The sequence below is a fragment of the Cupressus sempervirens genome, chromosome 11 (assembly GCF_028749045.1).
Source record: "Cupressus sempervirens isolate cs-2001-9-10 chromosome 11, ASM2874904v1, whole genome shotgun sequence".
NCBI classification, from domain to species: Eukaryota; Viridiplantae; Streptophyta; class Pinopsida; order Cupressales; family Cupressaceae; genus Cupressus; species Cupressus sempervirens.
In genome coordinates this window covers 539369124-539388460 of record NC_143128.1, presented here as the reverse complement: position 1 = coordinate 539388460, position 19337 = coordinate 539369124, and the positions used below count along the sequence as shown (strand labels likewise).

The window sequence follows — 19337 nt, the reverse complement described above, 5'->3', positions numbered from 1 at the left end:
AGCTGCAATTTGAACTGGCATGTTTTCAGTGTTCCCCAAGGCAGTCATAAGAGAAGCCTAGAAGCCAAGGACTCCTCTTGGTCTTTGTGTTGGTAACATCGCCAATGATACTTTGAATTGGATCTCAGGCATATTCAGAAAACCTATTCGTATAATAGGATCAATTGCCACATCAGTTGTCTGGCTGCTGTTTAGTCTCCCAATACTTATTTTCTGAAACATCTCGTGAAGTCTCCAGATAAATGGCTCATGAATTTAACCATAAACAAGACATTCTGTGAGCTGGCACCCTGATGAGTTCGTATCTTATGCTCAAGTTTGAAATATTCTTCAGAATCGCTGGATAAGTATAGTCATTATCTTATTATTATTCCTTTATTTCAATCAATGACTAATTTATTGGAAAGGTAGTTTCATTATATCAGTGATCTTGCAACACTTCATAAAATCTCTAATCTCAAATACTTGCCATTCCTTTGTCAATATATATTGTAGAGAATCACCATCATGAATATGTTCAAAAATCATTTCCAGATTTCACAAGTTTGTTAAATCAGTGATTATCCCCTGCAGAGACTCAAGTATTCAACACAAGTGACTGGACTAGCATGGTATGCTAGTATACCATCATAGGTTCCACAAGACATAGACCATAATCTGGTGGTCCAGTTATTAGTTTCAGTAATTATACCATCTGTAATCCTTCTCATAGATCGAATCCATTTTGTGTGTTCCAATAGTTTGTGCAATTGTTTGCCAACTCATATATCCCATGTATAAATATAACTGCTCTTTGCTGATGTTGGCATCTCCATATTGATTATCTCATTGTCTTCCATCGAGACACCATTATAAATATTTCTAAGACATGTATCATATCTTGAAAGAGGAGAAAGCTCCATTCTAAGACAATATGTTCCCCAACTATTCTTGTCAGCACCTTCTGTTGCTGTAGCATATATATTTAGACCTTCAAAACACTTCCAATCTCACATGCTTCAATGACAGAATTTTATCAATTCTCTAATATTATTTCACAAATTGAGGCTTAGAATCTTGGGCTCCATCACATCGTTCATTTTTTTGTTGGCTGCTCATCTCTTGTCTCAATTCAGATCGTCTGTAGTTGGGAATTTAATGCGACAACTTATTGCTGTTGTTTAAGAAGGCAAGTTGCCTTAATATTCTCGTATTGGAGCATAAGATAAAGAATGCAAGCACTAGTGTTTCAGACTGGTGAAAAGACTTGCTGTTTTCTGTAGAGAACATAAAGTGCAGCTCCTATGCCCTATTTTCTTGAGCAAGACTTGCCGTGAATAGCTACAATCTAGATTTATATGATTGATGAGTATTATTGTATGGTGTTTCAGACAGTCACAGCAGATGTATGTTGGCTGTCAAGAGACATTAAAAATGGTATGATTCAAGACTTATACCAAGAATTGAACTCCCCTGTAATAATCTTTGAATCTTAGTGCTCTCAACTCATGCCCTGAATTCTTGAAATTTGACCCCCTTTGAATGGCATTTCCACCTCTTAGAAGAAAGTGATCATAAGACAATCTGAGAAGGTTCTTCTTCTTTGAAAGATGACTCCAGTTATGTGTCAACAACTCAGTCCTATTACAACAAGTTGTCTTCATCCATCAGCCTGCTTGACTTCCTCACAAGATGCATCAAGCTCTTTCTCTACACAACTACAGGTCTAGCCCATTTGGTGTAGCAACAACAAAGAGACAAAGATTAATTCTTTATTGCTGAATAATTAACTATTAGTGTAGTTGTATTTTATATTATTACAAATGAGCTACATTAACAAGAGTAACATTAGTGTAGTTGTCTTTTATATTATTTTAAGTGCTATAATGCATTTTTGTTTGAGACGAAGAAATTGTTATGATAAATCGATGTTGCTGTAGATAATATTAGACAAAGGAGATGAAAGCTCCTTATATAGATTTACAAAGATGATGATTGTAAAAGAAACAATTGTGAACTAAAGACGGAAATAGAAACTACTTAATAAACTAAAGACTTAACTAAGATGATCATTAAAGAAACATTAGAATATTCTAATAACCTCCATTAATGGTCATTGTCTAACTGATGTCTTTTGGTGACAAATTTTTCAAAACATTTTGTTGTTGCTAAGACCCTCCTTGGATCTGCGAAATGTTAATGACCAAGAAGCCAAAATTCGTCCATAATAGAATAGAGAAGGGTGTCGCCTTCTTTAGAATACTTTGCAAAAAGAGACAAGACCCTGCCACTAAAATGAGTCTGCCACAAACCCTCCCAAAATCAGCAAAACATCTGATTAGAAATCATCACAAAACATCCAACTTCATGTTGGATAACGAAGCTGCTCTTCCCTAGAGACAAAGATAAACACTTGGAACAGCTAGCATGATGTTGAAGAAAAATCGGCTAACCCTCCAAACTTTCCAGATGAGCATGATACCCCAAGGGCCAAAACAAACTGCAAAAGCACAATTTTTTAGAAGAAAATTTGGAAAAACTGAACATGATTTTTTAGATGAAAAATCGATCAAAACCAAACAATACAAAGCTTCATTTTTAGGAAAAACAATAAAACCCAACATATATTTTTTGAGGAAAAAATTATAAACCCACCAAGGAATCCCATGCAACTTTGCAAATTACAAAATAAATAAAAAATTGAGGGAAAATTATAGAAACCCATAAGAATTTTGTTAAGGAAAAAATATATGAAAACCCATCAGAAATTTTTAAGGGAAAAGTTATGAAAACCCACCAGAATTTTTAAGGGCGGCAAAACATGAGACTTCACATGGTAAACCAACACATGCAAGTACATGCAACCCTAAAAAATCAGACTCCTGCTGCAACCAAGAAATTGTGAGATCAAAACCCTTAACCAAGCTTGTGATTTCCAACAAAAATCCTTGAAGACGAACCACAAAAGTTTCATAAAATAAATCTTACGATTTTTATTTAAAAAATCGAAAAATAAATTTTTGGAAAAAAATTCCAGATTAGAAGAGGCTCAAATTTTTCTTTAAAAATTTGTCAAATTTTATGAAATCCCATCAACCTACTCTGATAGCATGTTATGATAAATTGATGTTGCTGTAGTTGTATTAAACAAAGGAGACGAAAACTCCTTATATAGATTTACAAAGATGATGTTTCTAAAATAAACATAGTTACCGATTCATGAAACGAATCCAATTCGGGCACGTGAATCGAATCTGTGGATTCCTAAAAAAATTTCCCAATTATGATTCGTGTATATATATATATATACTAAAAAATGAGAGAAATATACATAATTCTAAAGCTAAATCATTTCAAAGTACGAATCTATGATTCTAAATTATTTCATAGTATGTAACTGTGATTCTGGTATGAATCTATGGATCAAATCCATAATGATTATAAGAAAATAATTGAAAAAAAAAATCCAAACGAATCCAACCACAAATCCGGATCTGAATCCGGATCCAGCCTCTAGGGCACAAATCCATAAGAAAATAAACAATTGTGAACTAAAGACAGAAACAAAAACTACTTAATAAACTAAAGACTTATCTAAGATGACCATTGAAGAAACATTAGAATATTCTAATAGAAATTTGAGGTGAAAACCATTGTAATACATCTTTCTCTAAGATGGAGATATTTTAGGTGAAAGCCCTTTTAATGCATTTTTCTCTAAGAAAAAGAAATATGTGGGAAAAGCCATTGTAAAGCATTTTTCTTTGAGACAGAGGAATTTGAGGTGGAAGCCCTTGTTTTCCTCTAAGATAGAGGTATTGCTCTTTCCACTAATGGAAGTGGCCATTGTGGATGTCATGTTGTGAGACTCTATGACAACATCAGTGATGAGGGCTTGTGCATACATTTATTTGACACATGGGAGTAGCCATGGTGAACATCATGTTAAGTGACTCCATGATACTATCCCATTGAAATATTCCGTGAAAAAGTTTTGTTGAGAGACTCCATGACATGAGAATCTAACTTAGATATCTCCTTTTCTAAAAGGGAGTGTTGAAGTTTGGTAGTTGCAGCCTGCAGAAGGTATCTACGTACCTGTGATGATTGCATCTGTATTGTTTCCACTCTTTGCTATTGTGGACTTTTTCTATTCTGAGACTGGGAAGAGTCTTCAATAATTCTGTCTAATTATTCAATGAAGCTTTTTGTGTAACCAGGAGAAACTCAGGGTGACTGGAGAGTCGTTATCTTGGGTAATGTTGGCAATCAAAGGGACATGTCCATCTGTGATTTTAGTTTATCGAAGTGTCTTATTGAGTGTGCTATTTGGCAAGCAAAGAGTCTTGTCTAACTGTTGATAATCGAAGACTCACATGTGTATGTGGTTGCTGAGTCACTCAATCATGTGCAGCGTCATCCTTTTGTAGCCATAAATGTTTGTGGCTGTTGTAATCTTCAATACTGAATGGTTCATCCATATGAAGAATACCATTCCTTGATGTCGCGTATTGAAGTCAATGAAGAAAATGGAACAGCACATCTTAATAACTGTCCTATGGTCACGCAACACGGAAATTAGAGATGAAGCATCTTTCATTCATGTCTTATGGAATTTTGGAGTATCGCAGATTATGCGTCTCATGTATGTGACATGAATCTGATCATCGGGTGTCTAGTCATTCGTTGGGTTTTGAATATTATCGTTTGCAAAGTGTATCATTCTTCTTGATGTTGAAGCAATCATTCGGAATCTGTTGTTTTCAAAGGTTGTTGCTGTGCGGTTGTATTGAGATTGCAGTGTTGTTCATTTTGTTAGTATCGTGTTTGTGTTTGAAGACACAGAGCTTTGGTCATTCTATAATTTTGTTATGAGATTTCTGTATACATCATTTTCAAGAAGTTGTTTCATCAGTGATTATCATATGGTGTGTATAGCATCGGTGTCTGCTATAGAAGTATACTGTATGTAGTATTCTTTAAGTGTGGTGTTCTCCAACTTACAGATTAATTATTATTGCAAAGAGAGTATAATATAATCTTCTACTATGTGAAGGCTCAAAAGCTTGTGAGCTCTGTACTAAAACTGTTATTATTATTCAATAAAGGAGTACTTTTTGGTATGGCTACGTTCTTCCCTCGAGTAGGAGGGTTTTCCCAGTGTATCTCTAGTGTTCTTATGTTTTTTAGTTATTTGCTATTTGTTTCATGTTATTCTGGTTCAAAAAATTAACAGTTGGTAGGTAAAGAAAGAAAGTGAATCTATTTCTATGTATCATGAGCATATCAGGACAAAATAAAAAGTTATGTTACACTAATCTTCACTAATTGCAAGACGAATATCTGGATTTAGCAACCCAATATCCTCAAAACTTTAGCATAAAGGAACAACTTGGTAAGAAAGGGACAATGAAAAATGGGCATTTTGGGGTTTGAGGGAATCACTGTGTTTTCTTTTAAATCAAAACAACCAAGTTGTAAGATAAAAGTTCACAAGCCATCCATTGTTAAGCTTGTCTTGCAAAGGTGATCTTCCAGAAATTCAGGCATAAGCAGAGCCCCATGATTGCATCTCAAAAATGGGTCATCAACATGCCCCCTTCAAGTCTTCAGCAATGTACTGGTAGCAGAGATGAAACTTTTTTGCAAAAGAATATTAGGTATATTGTTTTGAAATTTGGATTGCCAAAGAGGCACAAAAGTCTAAATTTTTCAGCTGATATCTTATTTCAAGCTCTACCTTGGGAATCCGACGCAGAGTAGCTAGAAAGAAAGCTCATTAATGGTCTTGGTTCCTTTTCTACAAAAATTCAAAGCTTTGTCCAAGGGATGTTTGCAAGAGGACTATCAGAAGCCAAAGGATGGAAACTGCCACAAGAAAGCAATTACTGACAGGAGACCACCAAGAAAGAGCTCTCCATTGGATTTTAAGTGAAGCTTGATATATATGCATTATATATAAATATATATATGCATTATAAATATGGCTTTGTGTGTACTTATTGCAAGTTTGGCTTGCAAGTCCTTGGGGATTCATGCGAGTTCGTGTCGGATTCTCCCAAATCCGCATGGATTCGTGTGATGGATTTGCATCAGACTCGTACAAGGTCTGGATTTGACCCTGTGGGTTTGTCCAAATTCGTGGACCATGAATCTAGATGAACCGCAAGCTCATATCCGAACCCTGCGCGAATATGGCATGAACCGGCTCATGAATCTGGACCTAGTTCCGGTTCGGGGCCTAGGAGCACAAATCTGGTAACTAAGACTTTTTAAGATTACAAATCTCTTATACCCTTGGAAGTCCAAATTTAGTGGTAGAGCACTTGGCAAACAATGCAGTCTGCCAACCTCTCCAACCCGATTTAATTCTCTACTTGAGCTCATGCATTATAGGAATTTTTACTAAAGAATCAAATGCCCTCTAAAGTCTGCTCGCAGAGAGTTTTTCAAATGGTTCTCAGGGTGGTGAAGCAGCCAGTTCCTATATACCAACAAGCGCTTCAACCAATCTTCCTAACATCACATAAATTTCTCTTTAATTATTTCTTCACAAAAGTGTGAGCTATATTCTTCCAAAAATAAGTTCATCTTCCTAATTTGGATCTAGTAAAGAGTATTTTGTATTGCTTCCAGAGACCATAGAAAAATAAGCACATTCAAGGAAAGAAAACAGCTACCTAATATATTCAAGGTCCCACTTGTTTATGACAAAATAATTTGCAAACGGTTGAATATAAAGCAAAATCTATTTCTATGATGTGAAACTCCAACATGTTGATATTGGACCAGCTGATTGTGTCATAGGGCACTTAATGAGCTAGCCAGCTAATCCATGCTGTCTAGTAATTCAAAGTAAAACAATCAGCTTTAAATAAAATACATTCCAAATTCACAACTATCCAACCTAGGACCAAACACCAACACGCACGAGGGAAAATCCAGACATGTTGATATTGGACCAGCTGATTGCAGTGGACGACACTTAACGAGCTAACTAGCTAGCTATGCCATGTTTTCTAATGATTCAAAACAACTAATTTTTATCCTAACAGGGAATACAATTTTCTTAGAAATATGACACATTCCAAATTCACAATTATCCAACCAAGGACCAAACACCAACACACACGAGGGAAACAGAATTGGAAATTGCATTGAGCTATACATGTTGGATGACAAAACTTTACAATTTCTGCTTAAACATTCAAATCTCTTTACAAATCTGTGTTAATAGAAAATCAGTAATACCTTTGTTGACATTTTGCCCTCCTGGTCCTCCACTTCTTGCAAAGTTAACCATCACATGCTCTGCATGAAGATTATATCCAATTAGTCCTCAACAATAGGGTACTAAATAGGATGCATCTGCTTGAATATCAGACTGTAAAATTAAGTAAATAGTCAAATAAGAGGAAAAATGTTCATCAAATAAAATTATGTTTGCATGTGACAGTTACACTATTAAAATCTTTCAAATGGAAATCAAATGACATTTCCCAGATAACAAGCTTTCTCGAAACTATGTTTTTACACATCTGACTAGATCAAAAACCATACTCATTAAACTCTACTCATATATCCCATGAAATTTCAGACCCCACAGAAGTCTTGAGATTTTAAGCAATGTTTCTTCTGAAACCACAAGTAGCTTTGGCATTTACCTAACACTTAAGCTAGACAGCTGTGAATTGCTACCAAACAAGCTATAAGCAAAGATTCAATAAAACTCAATTACCGCCTACTCACACAGAATTGGTAAAGCAAACAAAGACAGGAGCACCTAAGAAAAGAATGCTCAATAAAGTATCAAATATGCTTCATATTCAGAAGCATTCAACAATTGGAAGGCCTTAAACAGAAAAACACTATGTTTTTTTATTGAGATTCTGATTCTAAGTATTGTTTTCTCTTCATAGACTTCCCATTCTACAGTCTCATATAGATTTTTGAAGGAAATTCCAACTGCTAGAAGCTAAACAGAGTCAAATTCTTTCTACCAAATCCATAATACAATCTATATCCACTTGACAAAGCCAATCTTGTCTGCCAGCTACATTAACAAACTCATCTTGACAGAAGAGATGACTGAATGTACCACTACCATAAGCAAATCATGACTGGATTGTGCAAACAATCCCCAGCACCCTGCTTCTGAGATACAAGAAAATAATCTAAAAATCTGGTGAATTAGGTAGGTGTGGCTAAGAAAAGATAGCAAAAATTTAGTGGATAGCATTAAACTAGTTTTTTCTAATTTTCTTTTACAGTTTACTTCCACCGGTACTCTCTCCACTGTATAATTTATTGAAATATATTCAAATTATTTGTAGTCTCCGGTTCTTTCTTACTTTCTTCTTCGTTCTTCTCAAAGAACTCATCTACCTTCACATTGGCAGATTCCACAATCTTATTTGTCCAGAGGAGACACCAGTGTGCTTTTCTTTTGGTGGGGTATCCCAAAAAGATACCCTCATCACTTTTAGGTTCAAACTTTCCTTGGTATTCATCTCTTTTGATGTAACATTTGCTTCCAAATATCTTGAAAAAGGGCAAAAATGGTGAGTGACCAAGGTCCAAACCACAGTTCATAGGGAGTCTTCTTCGTTCCCTTCTTCACTTGTACCCTATTCAAGGTGTACACAGCTATGCTCACAGCTTCTCTCCAATAAATTTATGCAACATCATTCTGAATCATCAATGTTCTAGCACAATCTATGATTGTTCTATTCCTTTTTTCAGCAACACCAATCTGTTGTGGTGTCTTGGGAGCTAACATCTGTCTTTTGATTTTGTGCTCCTCACAGTAACTCTCAAATTCTTGTGAGGTAAACTCACCTCCCCGGTGTGATCTCAAGCATTTCAATGCTCTGTCGGTCTCCCTTTCCACCTTTGCCCTATAGGCTTTGAACATGTGAAAGGCTTCTGACTTTTCCTTCAAATAGATGGTCCGCATCATTCTGGAAAAATCATCAATGAATAACATAAAGTATATGTCACCAGAAACACTCTTCGTCCTCATAGGACCACACAAGTCAGTATGAACTAGATCTAGAACTTGTTCAGAAGTAAATGACATGCTAAAGAAACTAGAGCTTGCCAACTTTCCTAGTTGGCAGTCCTTACATATAACATTGTCTGAATTGGTAATAGAAGGAAGAGCCCTTACACAGTTTTTACTTCCTACCTTAACAATGCTTTCAAAGTTAACATGACATAACCTTTTATGCCACAACCAACTATTGTCATTCTTAGCTACTAAGTATTTATTATCAGAAATAATGAGGTAGAAAATATTACCTCTGTTTTATTCTCCTATAGCTAAAAGTTTACTTGTCAAATACTCTACAAGACCCTTCGTTAAATTCAGACCTATAACCTTTATCCATTAGTTGGGCTACACTTAGCAGGTTATATTTAAGACCTTCCTGTTAGTGTAAGTACGTATTTACTATTTACACTTACTTAAGTTTACTTAGGTTAATGCATTATTTTATTATTTATTTTGTGAGACACTTAGGAGTTTGTGCACCTTTTTGAGTTGTCATGTTGACAACACAGAAGTACGCAACTCTATTTTAGCACATGTTGTCTACAACCCTAATTTGCGTGTTACACCCTTGTAGACTTATCCTCTCATCATCGCACTTACTTCCATGCTTAATGGAGGATAACCCATATCTGGTGGACATGTGCCTGATTGTATGATGTATCATGTAGCTGATTCTTAGGCATTCTAGATGCATCTTAGTGTACTCTTATGCACATATTGAATTGAATACATTGTTATTCTGATCATACTCCTTTCTAGTCTACAGTTGTGCTTGCGTTTGAGTTCTTAGTTCTTGGGTGAATTTTGCCCTAAGGCAAATTCTTACATGGTATAAGAGATATACCAAATTCTTACATGGTATCAGAGCTTGGAGATTTTCTCTTCACATAGCTGTTCCAGACCATTGTTGCTTCAGCACTTCGGCCCAAATCCGGACTACCACAGAAATTGGGAGCAGCTAGAGCTAGAATGGACCTCGCCATTGCGTCTGGAACGCTGATTCAGTGAAGATTGACTATAAATTCGGCTACCCTAAGCCAAAGTCGATCGTGAGGCAAAAACTTTTTGCAAATCGGCACTTGGAGGCCCCGATTCGCAAATTCGGGTCTGGTCATTTTTAGATCTGCAATTTAATTTTTCAGATCTAATTTTAATTTCTCTGTATTTCCGTCACAATTTTATTGCAAATTTTCGAAAAAAAGTTTGCCCAGTCGGGCTAGCAGAGAAAAAAAATTTACAAAACCAGGCAGTCACACCCTGGCCTTGCAATTTGGGAGGAATTTATTTATTCGACGGCCTTCATTATCCATAATCCGGCACGAGCAGTTGGCATATTCCCCCGAGATACCGGCGGACAGCATTGCACTCAATATTCCCGATGAGCAAGACCAGACCGGCCCTGCCTTTTCATCTCCAACGGGCTTCGTTATTTACTACCTGTGCACTGAGGTTTTTAAATACCCCATAGGGCTACCTTCCCACCAATTTGGGATTTTTATTGAAGTTCACCGGCGCCTGAAAAAATTCTAGGGAACGCATTCAAAAATTCGGTAGAGTGCTATATTCACCGATGCCGCGAAGTCTAATTTCCCAACGAAATCAATTTCGGCCCCCACTTTCCGTTCAGGGTGATAAATTTTGGCACCGCTGTTTTTTTCCCGAGCGCCTTCCATCAGATCGCCCGCACACAGCAAGGACACCCACCTGGCAGATTTTACACATCATCTACCACATAAGCAGCAGCGGCCGATACACTTGTCGCCCACGTCATCAACCTAGTCAACAGCATACATGGCGACACATCAGCAAATAATCCAATCAGCACTGCATCACCCGTCAAGTCAGCATACCGTACAATCTGACTCAACCGACACACGGCAAACCATACAATTTCGTACAACGCCAACATCATCATGACGTCACATTGATGTCATCAAAGGGCCTAGAGTCGCTGACATCATCATTTCACTGGCCTAAATTTGATGGTCGTCTGATCGTCATTCCAAACCATTTTATAATTGTTGTGATGGTCATTTGACCATCAAATTTAAGCATGCAGTTTTTCTTCCAAACCCCTCTCCAAATTGCTTTTTGATTTGGTAGTCTGACTTTGCGAGGCCATAACTCAATCATTGGACTCCAATTCAAGTGCAATTTTTTTTGAAATTGGGTAGAATTTTCTGAACTTTTCAGTAGTGTTCTTTTCTGGTTTTGGTGCAACGATTTTTCAGAAATTGTGTTTTTTGGCGACTGTACCTGCTTAATCCTACATTTTGCAACTTCAAACACTCCGTACAGGCTAATCTGGACACAAAAACAAGTTCCATTTTTTTTTAAAGTGCGTTATTTTTCGTCTACTTTCCAAATCTATAGTCAGATTCTAGGGTTGTGTGCACAAAAATCTCACTTTCAGAACTAGGGTTTTTTCTGCATTGTAATGCTTTGATTACTTCTCAAAATTGTTGTACATCTGAGCTACAGTGCTTAGTGACAGATTTGGGCCTCAAAAGGCAGTTGTAAAAAGCAAAATCAGAAGTCCACATTTGACAAGTAGCCCATTGTACACGCACTACTTATAAAGTGCCAAAAGCATCTTTTTTGGGGGGGAGTCTTTTGATTGAGTGAAAAGGGGGGGTGTATACTATGTTTTGAGTCTCTCTTTTGTGCTCTTTTCATTTCTGCATCATGGGTTCACCTAAATGTCCACTTCTAACTTCACGTAATTATTCTACATAGAAAGATATTGCATGGAGTAGATTAATGGAAAAAGGTTACAGTCTTTATGTTGATGGTACAATTACCAAACCTACTGATGCTAAAGAGCTCATTGATTAGAAACAAGACCAACAGGCTTTAGGAGCTATCAGGAATTGTGTATATAAAGATCTCTTCTTTCACATTGCCAGTTGTACAGAATTCAAACAAGCTTGGGACAAACTTGCAGCATTGTATGGTAAGGTGGATGAGGAAAAAGGGATTTCAGATTGAGGACGATCTGCTTCTCTTGGATCCAAAGAACTTTGACACAATTCAAGATCACGTCAACAAAGTTGATGAGTATAGGGCACTACTTAAAGATTGTGGAAATCTCAAGAAGGATGACAAGTTGATTCATCACATCCTGGAGAGGCTACCTTAAAAGTATGCTTCATTTGATTCGAGTTTTAATACTCACAAGTTAACCATGGGAAGTGCTTACCAAAAGCCTACTTTTGATGCTTCTGCAGAAATGTTGATTGTTAAACAATCTCACTTGATGGATTTAGGACTTCTCACGACATCAAAGACCAAAGCCTTGGTGGCTAGTGATGAGCACCAATCAAGTCAAGGAGGAAGAAGTTCTAGCAACAAGAAGAAGCAATGGAAGCAGAAATGACAATCTAAGACACAACAATCCTCCTCACAACAAGGCAATTCTTCTTCCAACAAGAAGGGAAGTAATGAAAAGGACAAACTTTTTTGTGTATATTGCAAGAAGTTGAATCATGACGAACATCATTGCAAGACTAAAAGAATCAATGAGTTGGAAAACCTACTTGGGAAGAACAAAATTCAAGTGCCAGGTACTTCCAAGGATTCCACTCCAACCTCTTCAAAGGGAAAAGAGCAAGCACTTATGGCAAATTCAAGTTCTTCTTCAAAATCGATACTTGACTCAGCTGCCTCCTATCACATGGGTTCTTTAAAGGGAGATTTTTCTTCATTGAGGCAGTCAAAGATACCACACATCTTCGTGGGAGATGATACTAAAATGGAAGTTGAAGGAAAAGGACATGTGGAAATGGAAAATGGGGAATTCAAAGATGTTCTCTACATTCCAAACCTTAGCTCCAATCTCCTCCCAATTTACCAAATCACTCACCTTGGAGATGGTCACAAAGTTGAGTTCCTTCCAGATTCAGTGATGGTGCGCAGTCTTAGAGATGATTCATCAGTTGCAGTGGGGAAAGTCAATCATGACAAGAGGCTTTATACCTTCTCCCACTTTGGGCCTAAGTCTCCTTCTCAAGCCTTGTTAACTCACTCACATTCACACATCAACCTATGGCACGAGCGGTTTGGTCATCTTGCCTTCTGCCATCTTCAGCAACTTTGCTCAAAACACATGGTCAAAGGTCTACCTAACATCAACTTTTCTAAAGGTGAGTGTTCATCATGTTCGGTGGATATGCATCTCAAAGAGAAGTATGATAAAGGGAAGTCTTCAAGAGCACCAGTGGTTCTTCAGTTGGTTCACATGGTTTTAGCAGGTCCTTTTGCAGTGACATCAGTCAGTGCTACATCCTTACCTTTGTTGATGACTTTTCACAATTCACATGGGTCTACTTCATCACAAAAATGAAGTGGTTGATCATCTTCGAGCCTTTAAGATTCATGTTGAACACAAATCAAGGAAAGCCATCAAAGTTCTATGGATGGACAATGAAAGCAGATGTGTGAACAGAAGACTTAAAGACTTTTGCAAACATGAGGGAATTGATCTTCAAAACCCACCAGCATTCAGTCCACACAAGACAAATGTTGCAACACTAAGGATTAGGACTCTTAAGACCATGGTAAGTTGCATGATTAAAGCCAAGTCTCTTGATCCAACACTTGAAGTTGAAGCCATTAGCAATGCCACTCACATACTTAACAGGTCTCCTCATAATGCCCTAGATGACAAGACTCCTTTTGAGGCATGGTGCAGCGGAAAACCAGTTGTGAGTCACTTTAGAGTCTTCGGTTGTCCAGCATGGGCAAACCTATCTTCCAAGGGATGCAAGGCACTAGCACCTAGGCCTTGTACTTTCGTAGGATATGAAGACAATGTGAAGGCATATAGACTTATGGATCCAGAGACTCATGAGATTTTTGTGGAGAAGGATGTTCACTTTGAGGAATGTTCACCCAGCTTATCCTCTAATCCTCTCAACACTTCATACACAGTGGAAACTGATAGTGACACCAGCAATAGTGCTTCAACAAATTCAAACACGTGGGGTTCTATTGACAGTTGCAGTGAGAGGTCACATCATCAATCTAATCCACATGCTTATATTGCCACAGTGAAAGCTCTAGCACAGCGGGGTACACATTGTCTTCCAGCTCCAGCAACAGTTGATGAATTCTTGGCAGACATTGCAGGTTTGTTCATGGAGTCACACACTGCAAATTTGGGAGACAACCTTGATGATTTACATCTTCTCATTGATGAAGATGATCCTTCTACAGTTGTTGTGAAGGCTCACTGTGACCCTCATGTCCATTCTCTACATGATCAATCTTTACAGGTTGGCGTGATTGTGGATCCTTATGAATAGCAATTGGAGGTCTCTTTATCAGTTGAGGAGGCACATGGTTCATTGGGACAGGTTCAACAGATATCCTTGCCAGATCTGCATTCGTTCTTTTCAGCAGTGTTGGAAGGGGCGAACATCAACATCAACACAGGGATACTTGAGCAGGTTTCAGGGCCACCATACATCTTCAGGATTGCACCTTTGCCTTTGTTTCTTCCAAAGGGGAGGAACATCATCCAACATTCATGGACCAACTTCTTCCTTGGAGCAGCAATCACTGGTCGACATTCTTCATTTGGGGGGGGTGGGGGGACTACGTTGTCTCTCTTCCTCTTCTTTCTTATGGGGAGGGACTTTTTCCTCTTATGAGGTTTTGTTCTTCTCATTTCTCACTTGTATATACTGGATGTATGTCGTAATGGGGGGGTCTTGATTACTCCATCCATCCATGCATCCCTTTTCATCTCTATTTTTGGGGGAGGGCTTTTCCCATGAGGTTTTCCCTCTTTCTCTGCTTTATGAGAGACTGCATTTCATTATGTACATGGGTACCTAATATGCCCTAGTAGCTGGGACCCATTATGCATTTCATCCTAGTTTTCGTAAGCTTAAGGGCATTCCCCTAAGTTGCACTTAAGGGGGGGTGTTCGTGTAAATACGTATTTACTATTTACACTTACTTAAGTTTACTTAGGTTAATGTATTATTTTATTATTTTGCATTATTTTATTATTTATTTTGTGAGACACTTAGGAGTTTGCACACCTTTTTGAGTTGTCATGTTGACAACACAGAAGTACGCAACTCTATTTTAGCACATGTTGTCTACAACACTGATTTGCGTGTTACACCCTTGTAGGCTTATTTTCTGATCATCGCACTTACTTCCATGCTTAATGGAGGATAACCCATATCAGGTGGACATGTGTCTAGTTGTATGACTTATCATGTAGCTGATTCTTAGGCATTCTAGATGCATCTCAAAGGCAAAGATATACAGGCACTCCTAGTGTACTCTTATGTGCATATTGAATTGAATACATTGTTATTCTGATCATACTCCTTTCTAGTCTACAGTTGTGCTTGTGTTTGAGTTCTTAGTTCTTGGGTGAATTTTTCCCTATGGTAAATTCTTACATAGTATCAGAGATATACCAAATTCTTACACTTCCACTAAATATACATCTTCACAATTAGTGAATTCATTCAGCGCTACAGTACCTTTACCTATTACTGTACATGGTGAGTTGTTGCCGAACTTCATCATTCTTTCATTGTAGGCTTCCACCTCATGAAACTTGCTCCTGTCACTAGACATGTGGTGCGAGCAACCAATATCAATTATCCAGCTCTTGTGGATATTGGTATTGGTACTGGTTATCAAGGCTCTTTCCACCCTTTCTTTTGTGATAGCAACAAATGATATCTCATCTTCGTCTTCACCATCATCACTGGTTGACTCTTCATTAGTCACACCTTCGACAATGTAGCATCGCTTCTCCTTCCCTTTAGAGTTTAGCCATCTTTTGTCGGTCTCCTTCGCATTCTCTGCGACATTTAGTAGCATAGTGTCCTACCTTTTTGCAATTAAAGCACTTGAATGGAAGCTTAGCTTTCTTTTGTGATGGCAACAAATGATATCTCATTTTCGTCTTCACCATCATCACTGGTTGACTCTTCATCGGTCACACTTTCGACAATGTAGCATCGCTTCTCCTTCCCTTTAGAGTTTAGCCATCTTTTGTCGGTCTCCTTCACATTCTCTGCGACATTTAGAAGCATAGTGCCCTACCTTTTTGCAATTAAAGCACTTGAATGGAAGCTTACCTATGTACTTCCCTTTCCCTCTGACTATTCTCTTTGCGAACAAAGCTTCCAACTCTTCTTGTTCAGCTTCTTTAGCATAGAGACTCTCAAGTTCTCTTCTATATCTGGATGTGCTTGCCTCCTTAGGTTGACTATTGTCGTAGTTGCTTAGCTCAAATCCAATGAGCTTTCCTACTAAGGCATCAAGGGATACCCCCCATCTATCTATTGTTCTCAACTCCTAAATGGATGACACCCTTATGGAATATTTGGGTGGAAAGGTTCTTAGTATCTTGCTTACACACTCATCTTCTTGTAGTATGCCTCTAGACACTCTAATGGCTAGCATCACATCTTTCACCTATTTTTCATAGGTCTTGATGTCCTCTCCATCCTACACCCTCATGTCATCAAACTTTTCTCTCAAGCTTTCATCTTTAGCCTTCTAGACATGCTTATCGCCACCATAGATGATTTTGAGCTTTTCCCACATCTCATATGTTGTTTCCAGATCTTCTACATCCTTGTACTCACAGTAGGGCAAGGTGCTAGCTAGAGCATCCATTGTAGCTAAGTGGGCTTCTTTTTCCTTTATCTGGTCTGCACTAAGCTGACCAACCGGTTCCACATATTTGACCTCTACATGGATCTAGTAAGCATCACCAAGAGTCCTTGAATGCAATCGCATCTTTCTACACCATGAGCTATAGATTTCCTTAGAGAACTTTGGTACTTCTCTTTTAAACATCTTGATCTTTTCCTCGAGTTGTTAAACTCCTTTCTTCAGAGGACCTAAGCTCTAATACCAAATGTTGGTCCAATATAAAGTTGGCATACTCAGAGGAGGGGTGAATCAGTATAGCCAAGTAATTTCAACTTTTCTATTTTTACCACACTTCACACTAATCTAGAGCTTTGTGCTAGCCACAACTTAACCGATCAAGATTAAGCAAAAACAATGGAGAGAATCATAGCAACACATAACACAATTTTTATCTCGTGGAAACCTGACAGGGGTAAAAACCACGATGTGTGAGTCGTTTCTCACAAAACTTGCACTCTCCTGAAGGCGTCAGGTCAAAAGCTTATTTGTGTTAAAAGATTACAATTGACACTATTAAGTGCCACCCGATTAAGGAATTCGAATAAGACCTATTAAAGTCTTGCCCTGTTAGCAGCAGCCTGGTTAAAGGACTTCAAAACACAAATTGATGTGTCACCCTGTTAGGGGATTTAGTACAAAGAACTTGGTAGGGTCCACCCTCGAAGGGCTTACCTGTTGTAGAGATTAACAAACAATAGAGGAATGATCCAATGAAATAGCTACTACACAACTTAAATATAGATCCATTTACCGCTCCTTTGACCCATCTACAATTATGCTTTGCCTTCTCTCAGCTCTGCAACATCAGACACAATCACTTACATACTTGGCACTACTCACTCTTGCACATGATCACACTTGTGTTGTTCGAGCTCAATGGTTTCTCCTCAACACACTATCTCCTTAGCTATGACTTTTCTTTGTCATTCTTTCTCACTACAAGATCACTCTTAGCTCAAGTCTCTTGGTTCTCTCGCTAATCAATCAGCAATCTAACCTTTTCTCTTTCAACTCTATTTTCTTTTAAGGTCTCTTCTCATTTGGCTTTGAAACCCTAATCTACGAATTTAAAATTTGAATTCTCAAGCCTACTCCTAGCTTGACTTCCTGTTGTTGTCATGCGCCACTCTTGTCAAATGTAGCTTGTTCATACAAGAGTCACAAATGTCTTGTGTCCTCAATGACTTGCATTACTGGAAAGAATTCAAATTTGAATTCTTTCAACTGTTCCTCAATATGATAACTCCATCACCATTAAGTGCAACAATGAGTGCACATCTACCTACTTCGTGACGTGGCAATCACGAGTATCCTACCTCATGCTTTCCTTGTTGACTCAGCCAATCCATCCTGTATGATCATCGGTCGTTCTAAATTCCTTTCCTACTAACATCCTTCTGCACATTCTTACTTTACTTAGTGTAACTCCTAAGTGGATATCCTTTGTCATCGCCTCTATTGGGCTTGTAATCTACCTTTCTCTTATCACCCTTGTAAACTAGGGTCGCACATACAAGATCAATGTGCCTTTTCGATCACAACTCTATACTAGTCTTAGTTTTCCTTCTTATGCCTTGACATCAATGACAACATAGTCATAACTAAATGCACCGATCATTCTACATGTTACAACCAAAAATTTTGCCTAATTTAAAAAAAGAGATTTCATGTGAAGTCAATTGACTTACAATTTATTAAATATTATGATCAAGTAAAATGGAAATATGGTTATTCATTACAATTCCATGTAAAGTTAGTTGACTGTGTTACATCCCAAAATTTTGACCTATTTAAAAATTATTATAGTCGTTGAGATGATTAGTTAAAAACTAAGTTCTTTTCCCTGTTCATGTGAAAAGGGTAGTTATATGTAACTATTGTTTCATATTGAATTGGTTGTTATCAATTATTTTGTATAATTGTTTATTGATGATGGTAGTTAGCCATTACTTGTCATATGTTGATGAAGGTAGTTAGCGTTAATTCTGTAACTATGAAATCATTCTGATCTGATTCTACAAATCTAAGAATGCATGAAATCCATTCTCTATAAGCCTATAAATAATTGTCTTGTCTTAGTTGTGATCAGCGTCTCCCTTGGATAATTTTGTTTAAGTCTAAACTTTATCAAATTAGTTAGGTTAAACACTAACTAAAGGTTTTCTCCTTTGGACGTCAATTTCAAGGAAACAATTCAGGGCCGACCTAGATAGGGACATGTCCCTTCTAGGGACATGCCCTTTGGTTGTATACTCATATAGGGTATGTTTGTGGATAAAGGACACACGAATATTACATGGTCTGCTCCTTTAGCAATACTGCCCTATCCGAATTATTGCAGAGATAAAACATTTTTTAAAATAGTATTATACTATTGTTACAATCATACAAGTCTGGTTATAAAGATCATCTTTAGCAAGCACTGTAAAGGTATTATCTCATCTAATTTATAGCAGAATTTGCAAAAACTTTACATGGTATCAGAGTTTTGGTAATTGAACCTAGGCTTTGCAAATTGACAATCAGATTTAAACATCTAGCAACATCCTTCTACATTCAATGGCTAGCACAATCAGACCCGAAGATAGGTTTGATGGAAAGGAACACTTCATTG

The 19337-nt window shown here is 37.6% G+C and overlaps 1 protein-coding gene across 2 annotated transcripts in view; it reads right to left on the bottom strand.

Annotated features, from left to right (window-relative positions):
* Positions 1-19337, bottom strand: part of LOC149530761 (uncharacterized) — an 82530-nt gene that overhangs the window by 41621 nt on the left and 21572 nt on the right. For both annotated transcript variants that reach the window (XM_089809213.1, XM_089809214.1), the window contains exon 2: positions 7231-7290. In XM_089809213.1, coding sequence (XP_089665339.1) covers positions 7231-7290 — 60 coding nt within the window. The remainder of the gene's footprint in view (positions 1-7230; positions 7291-19337) is intronic.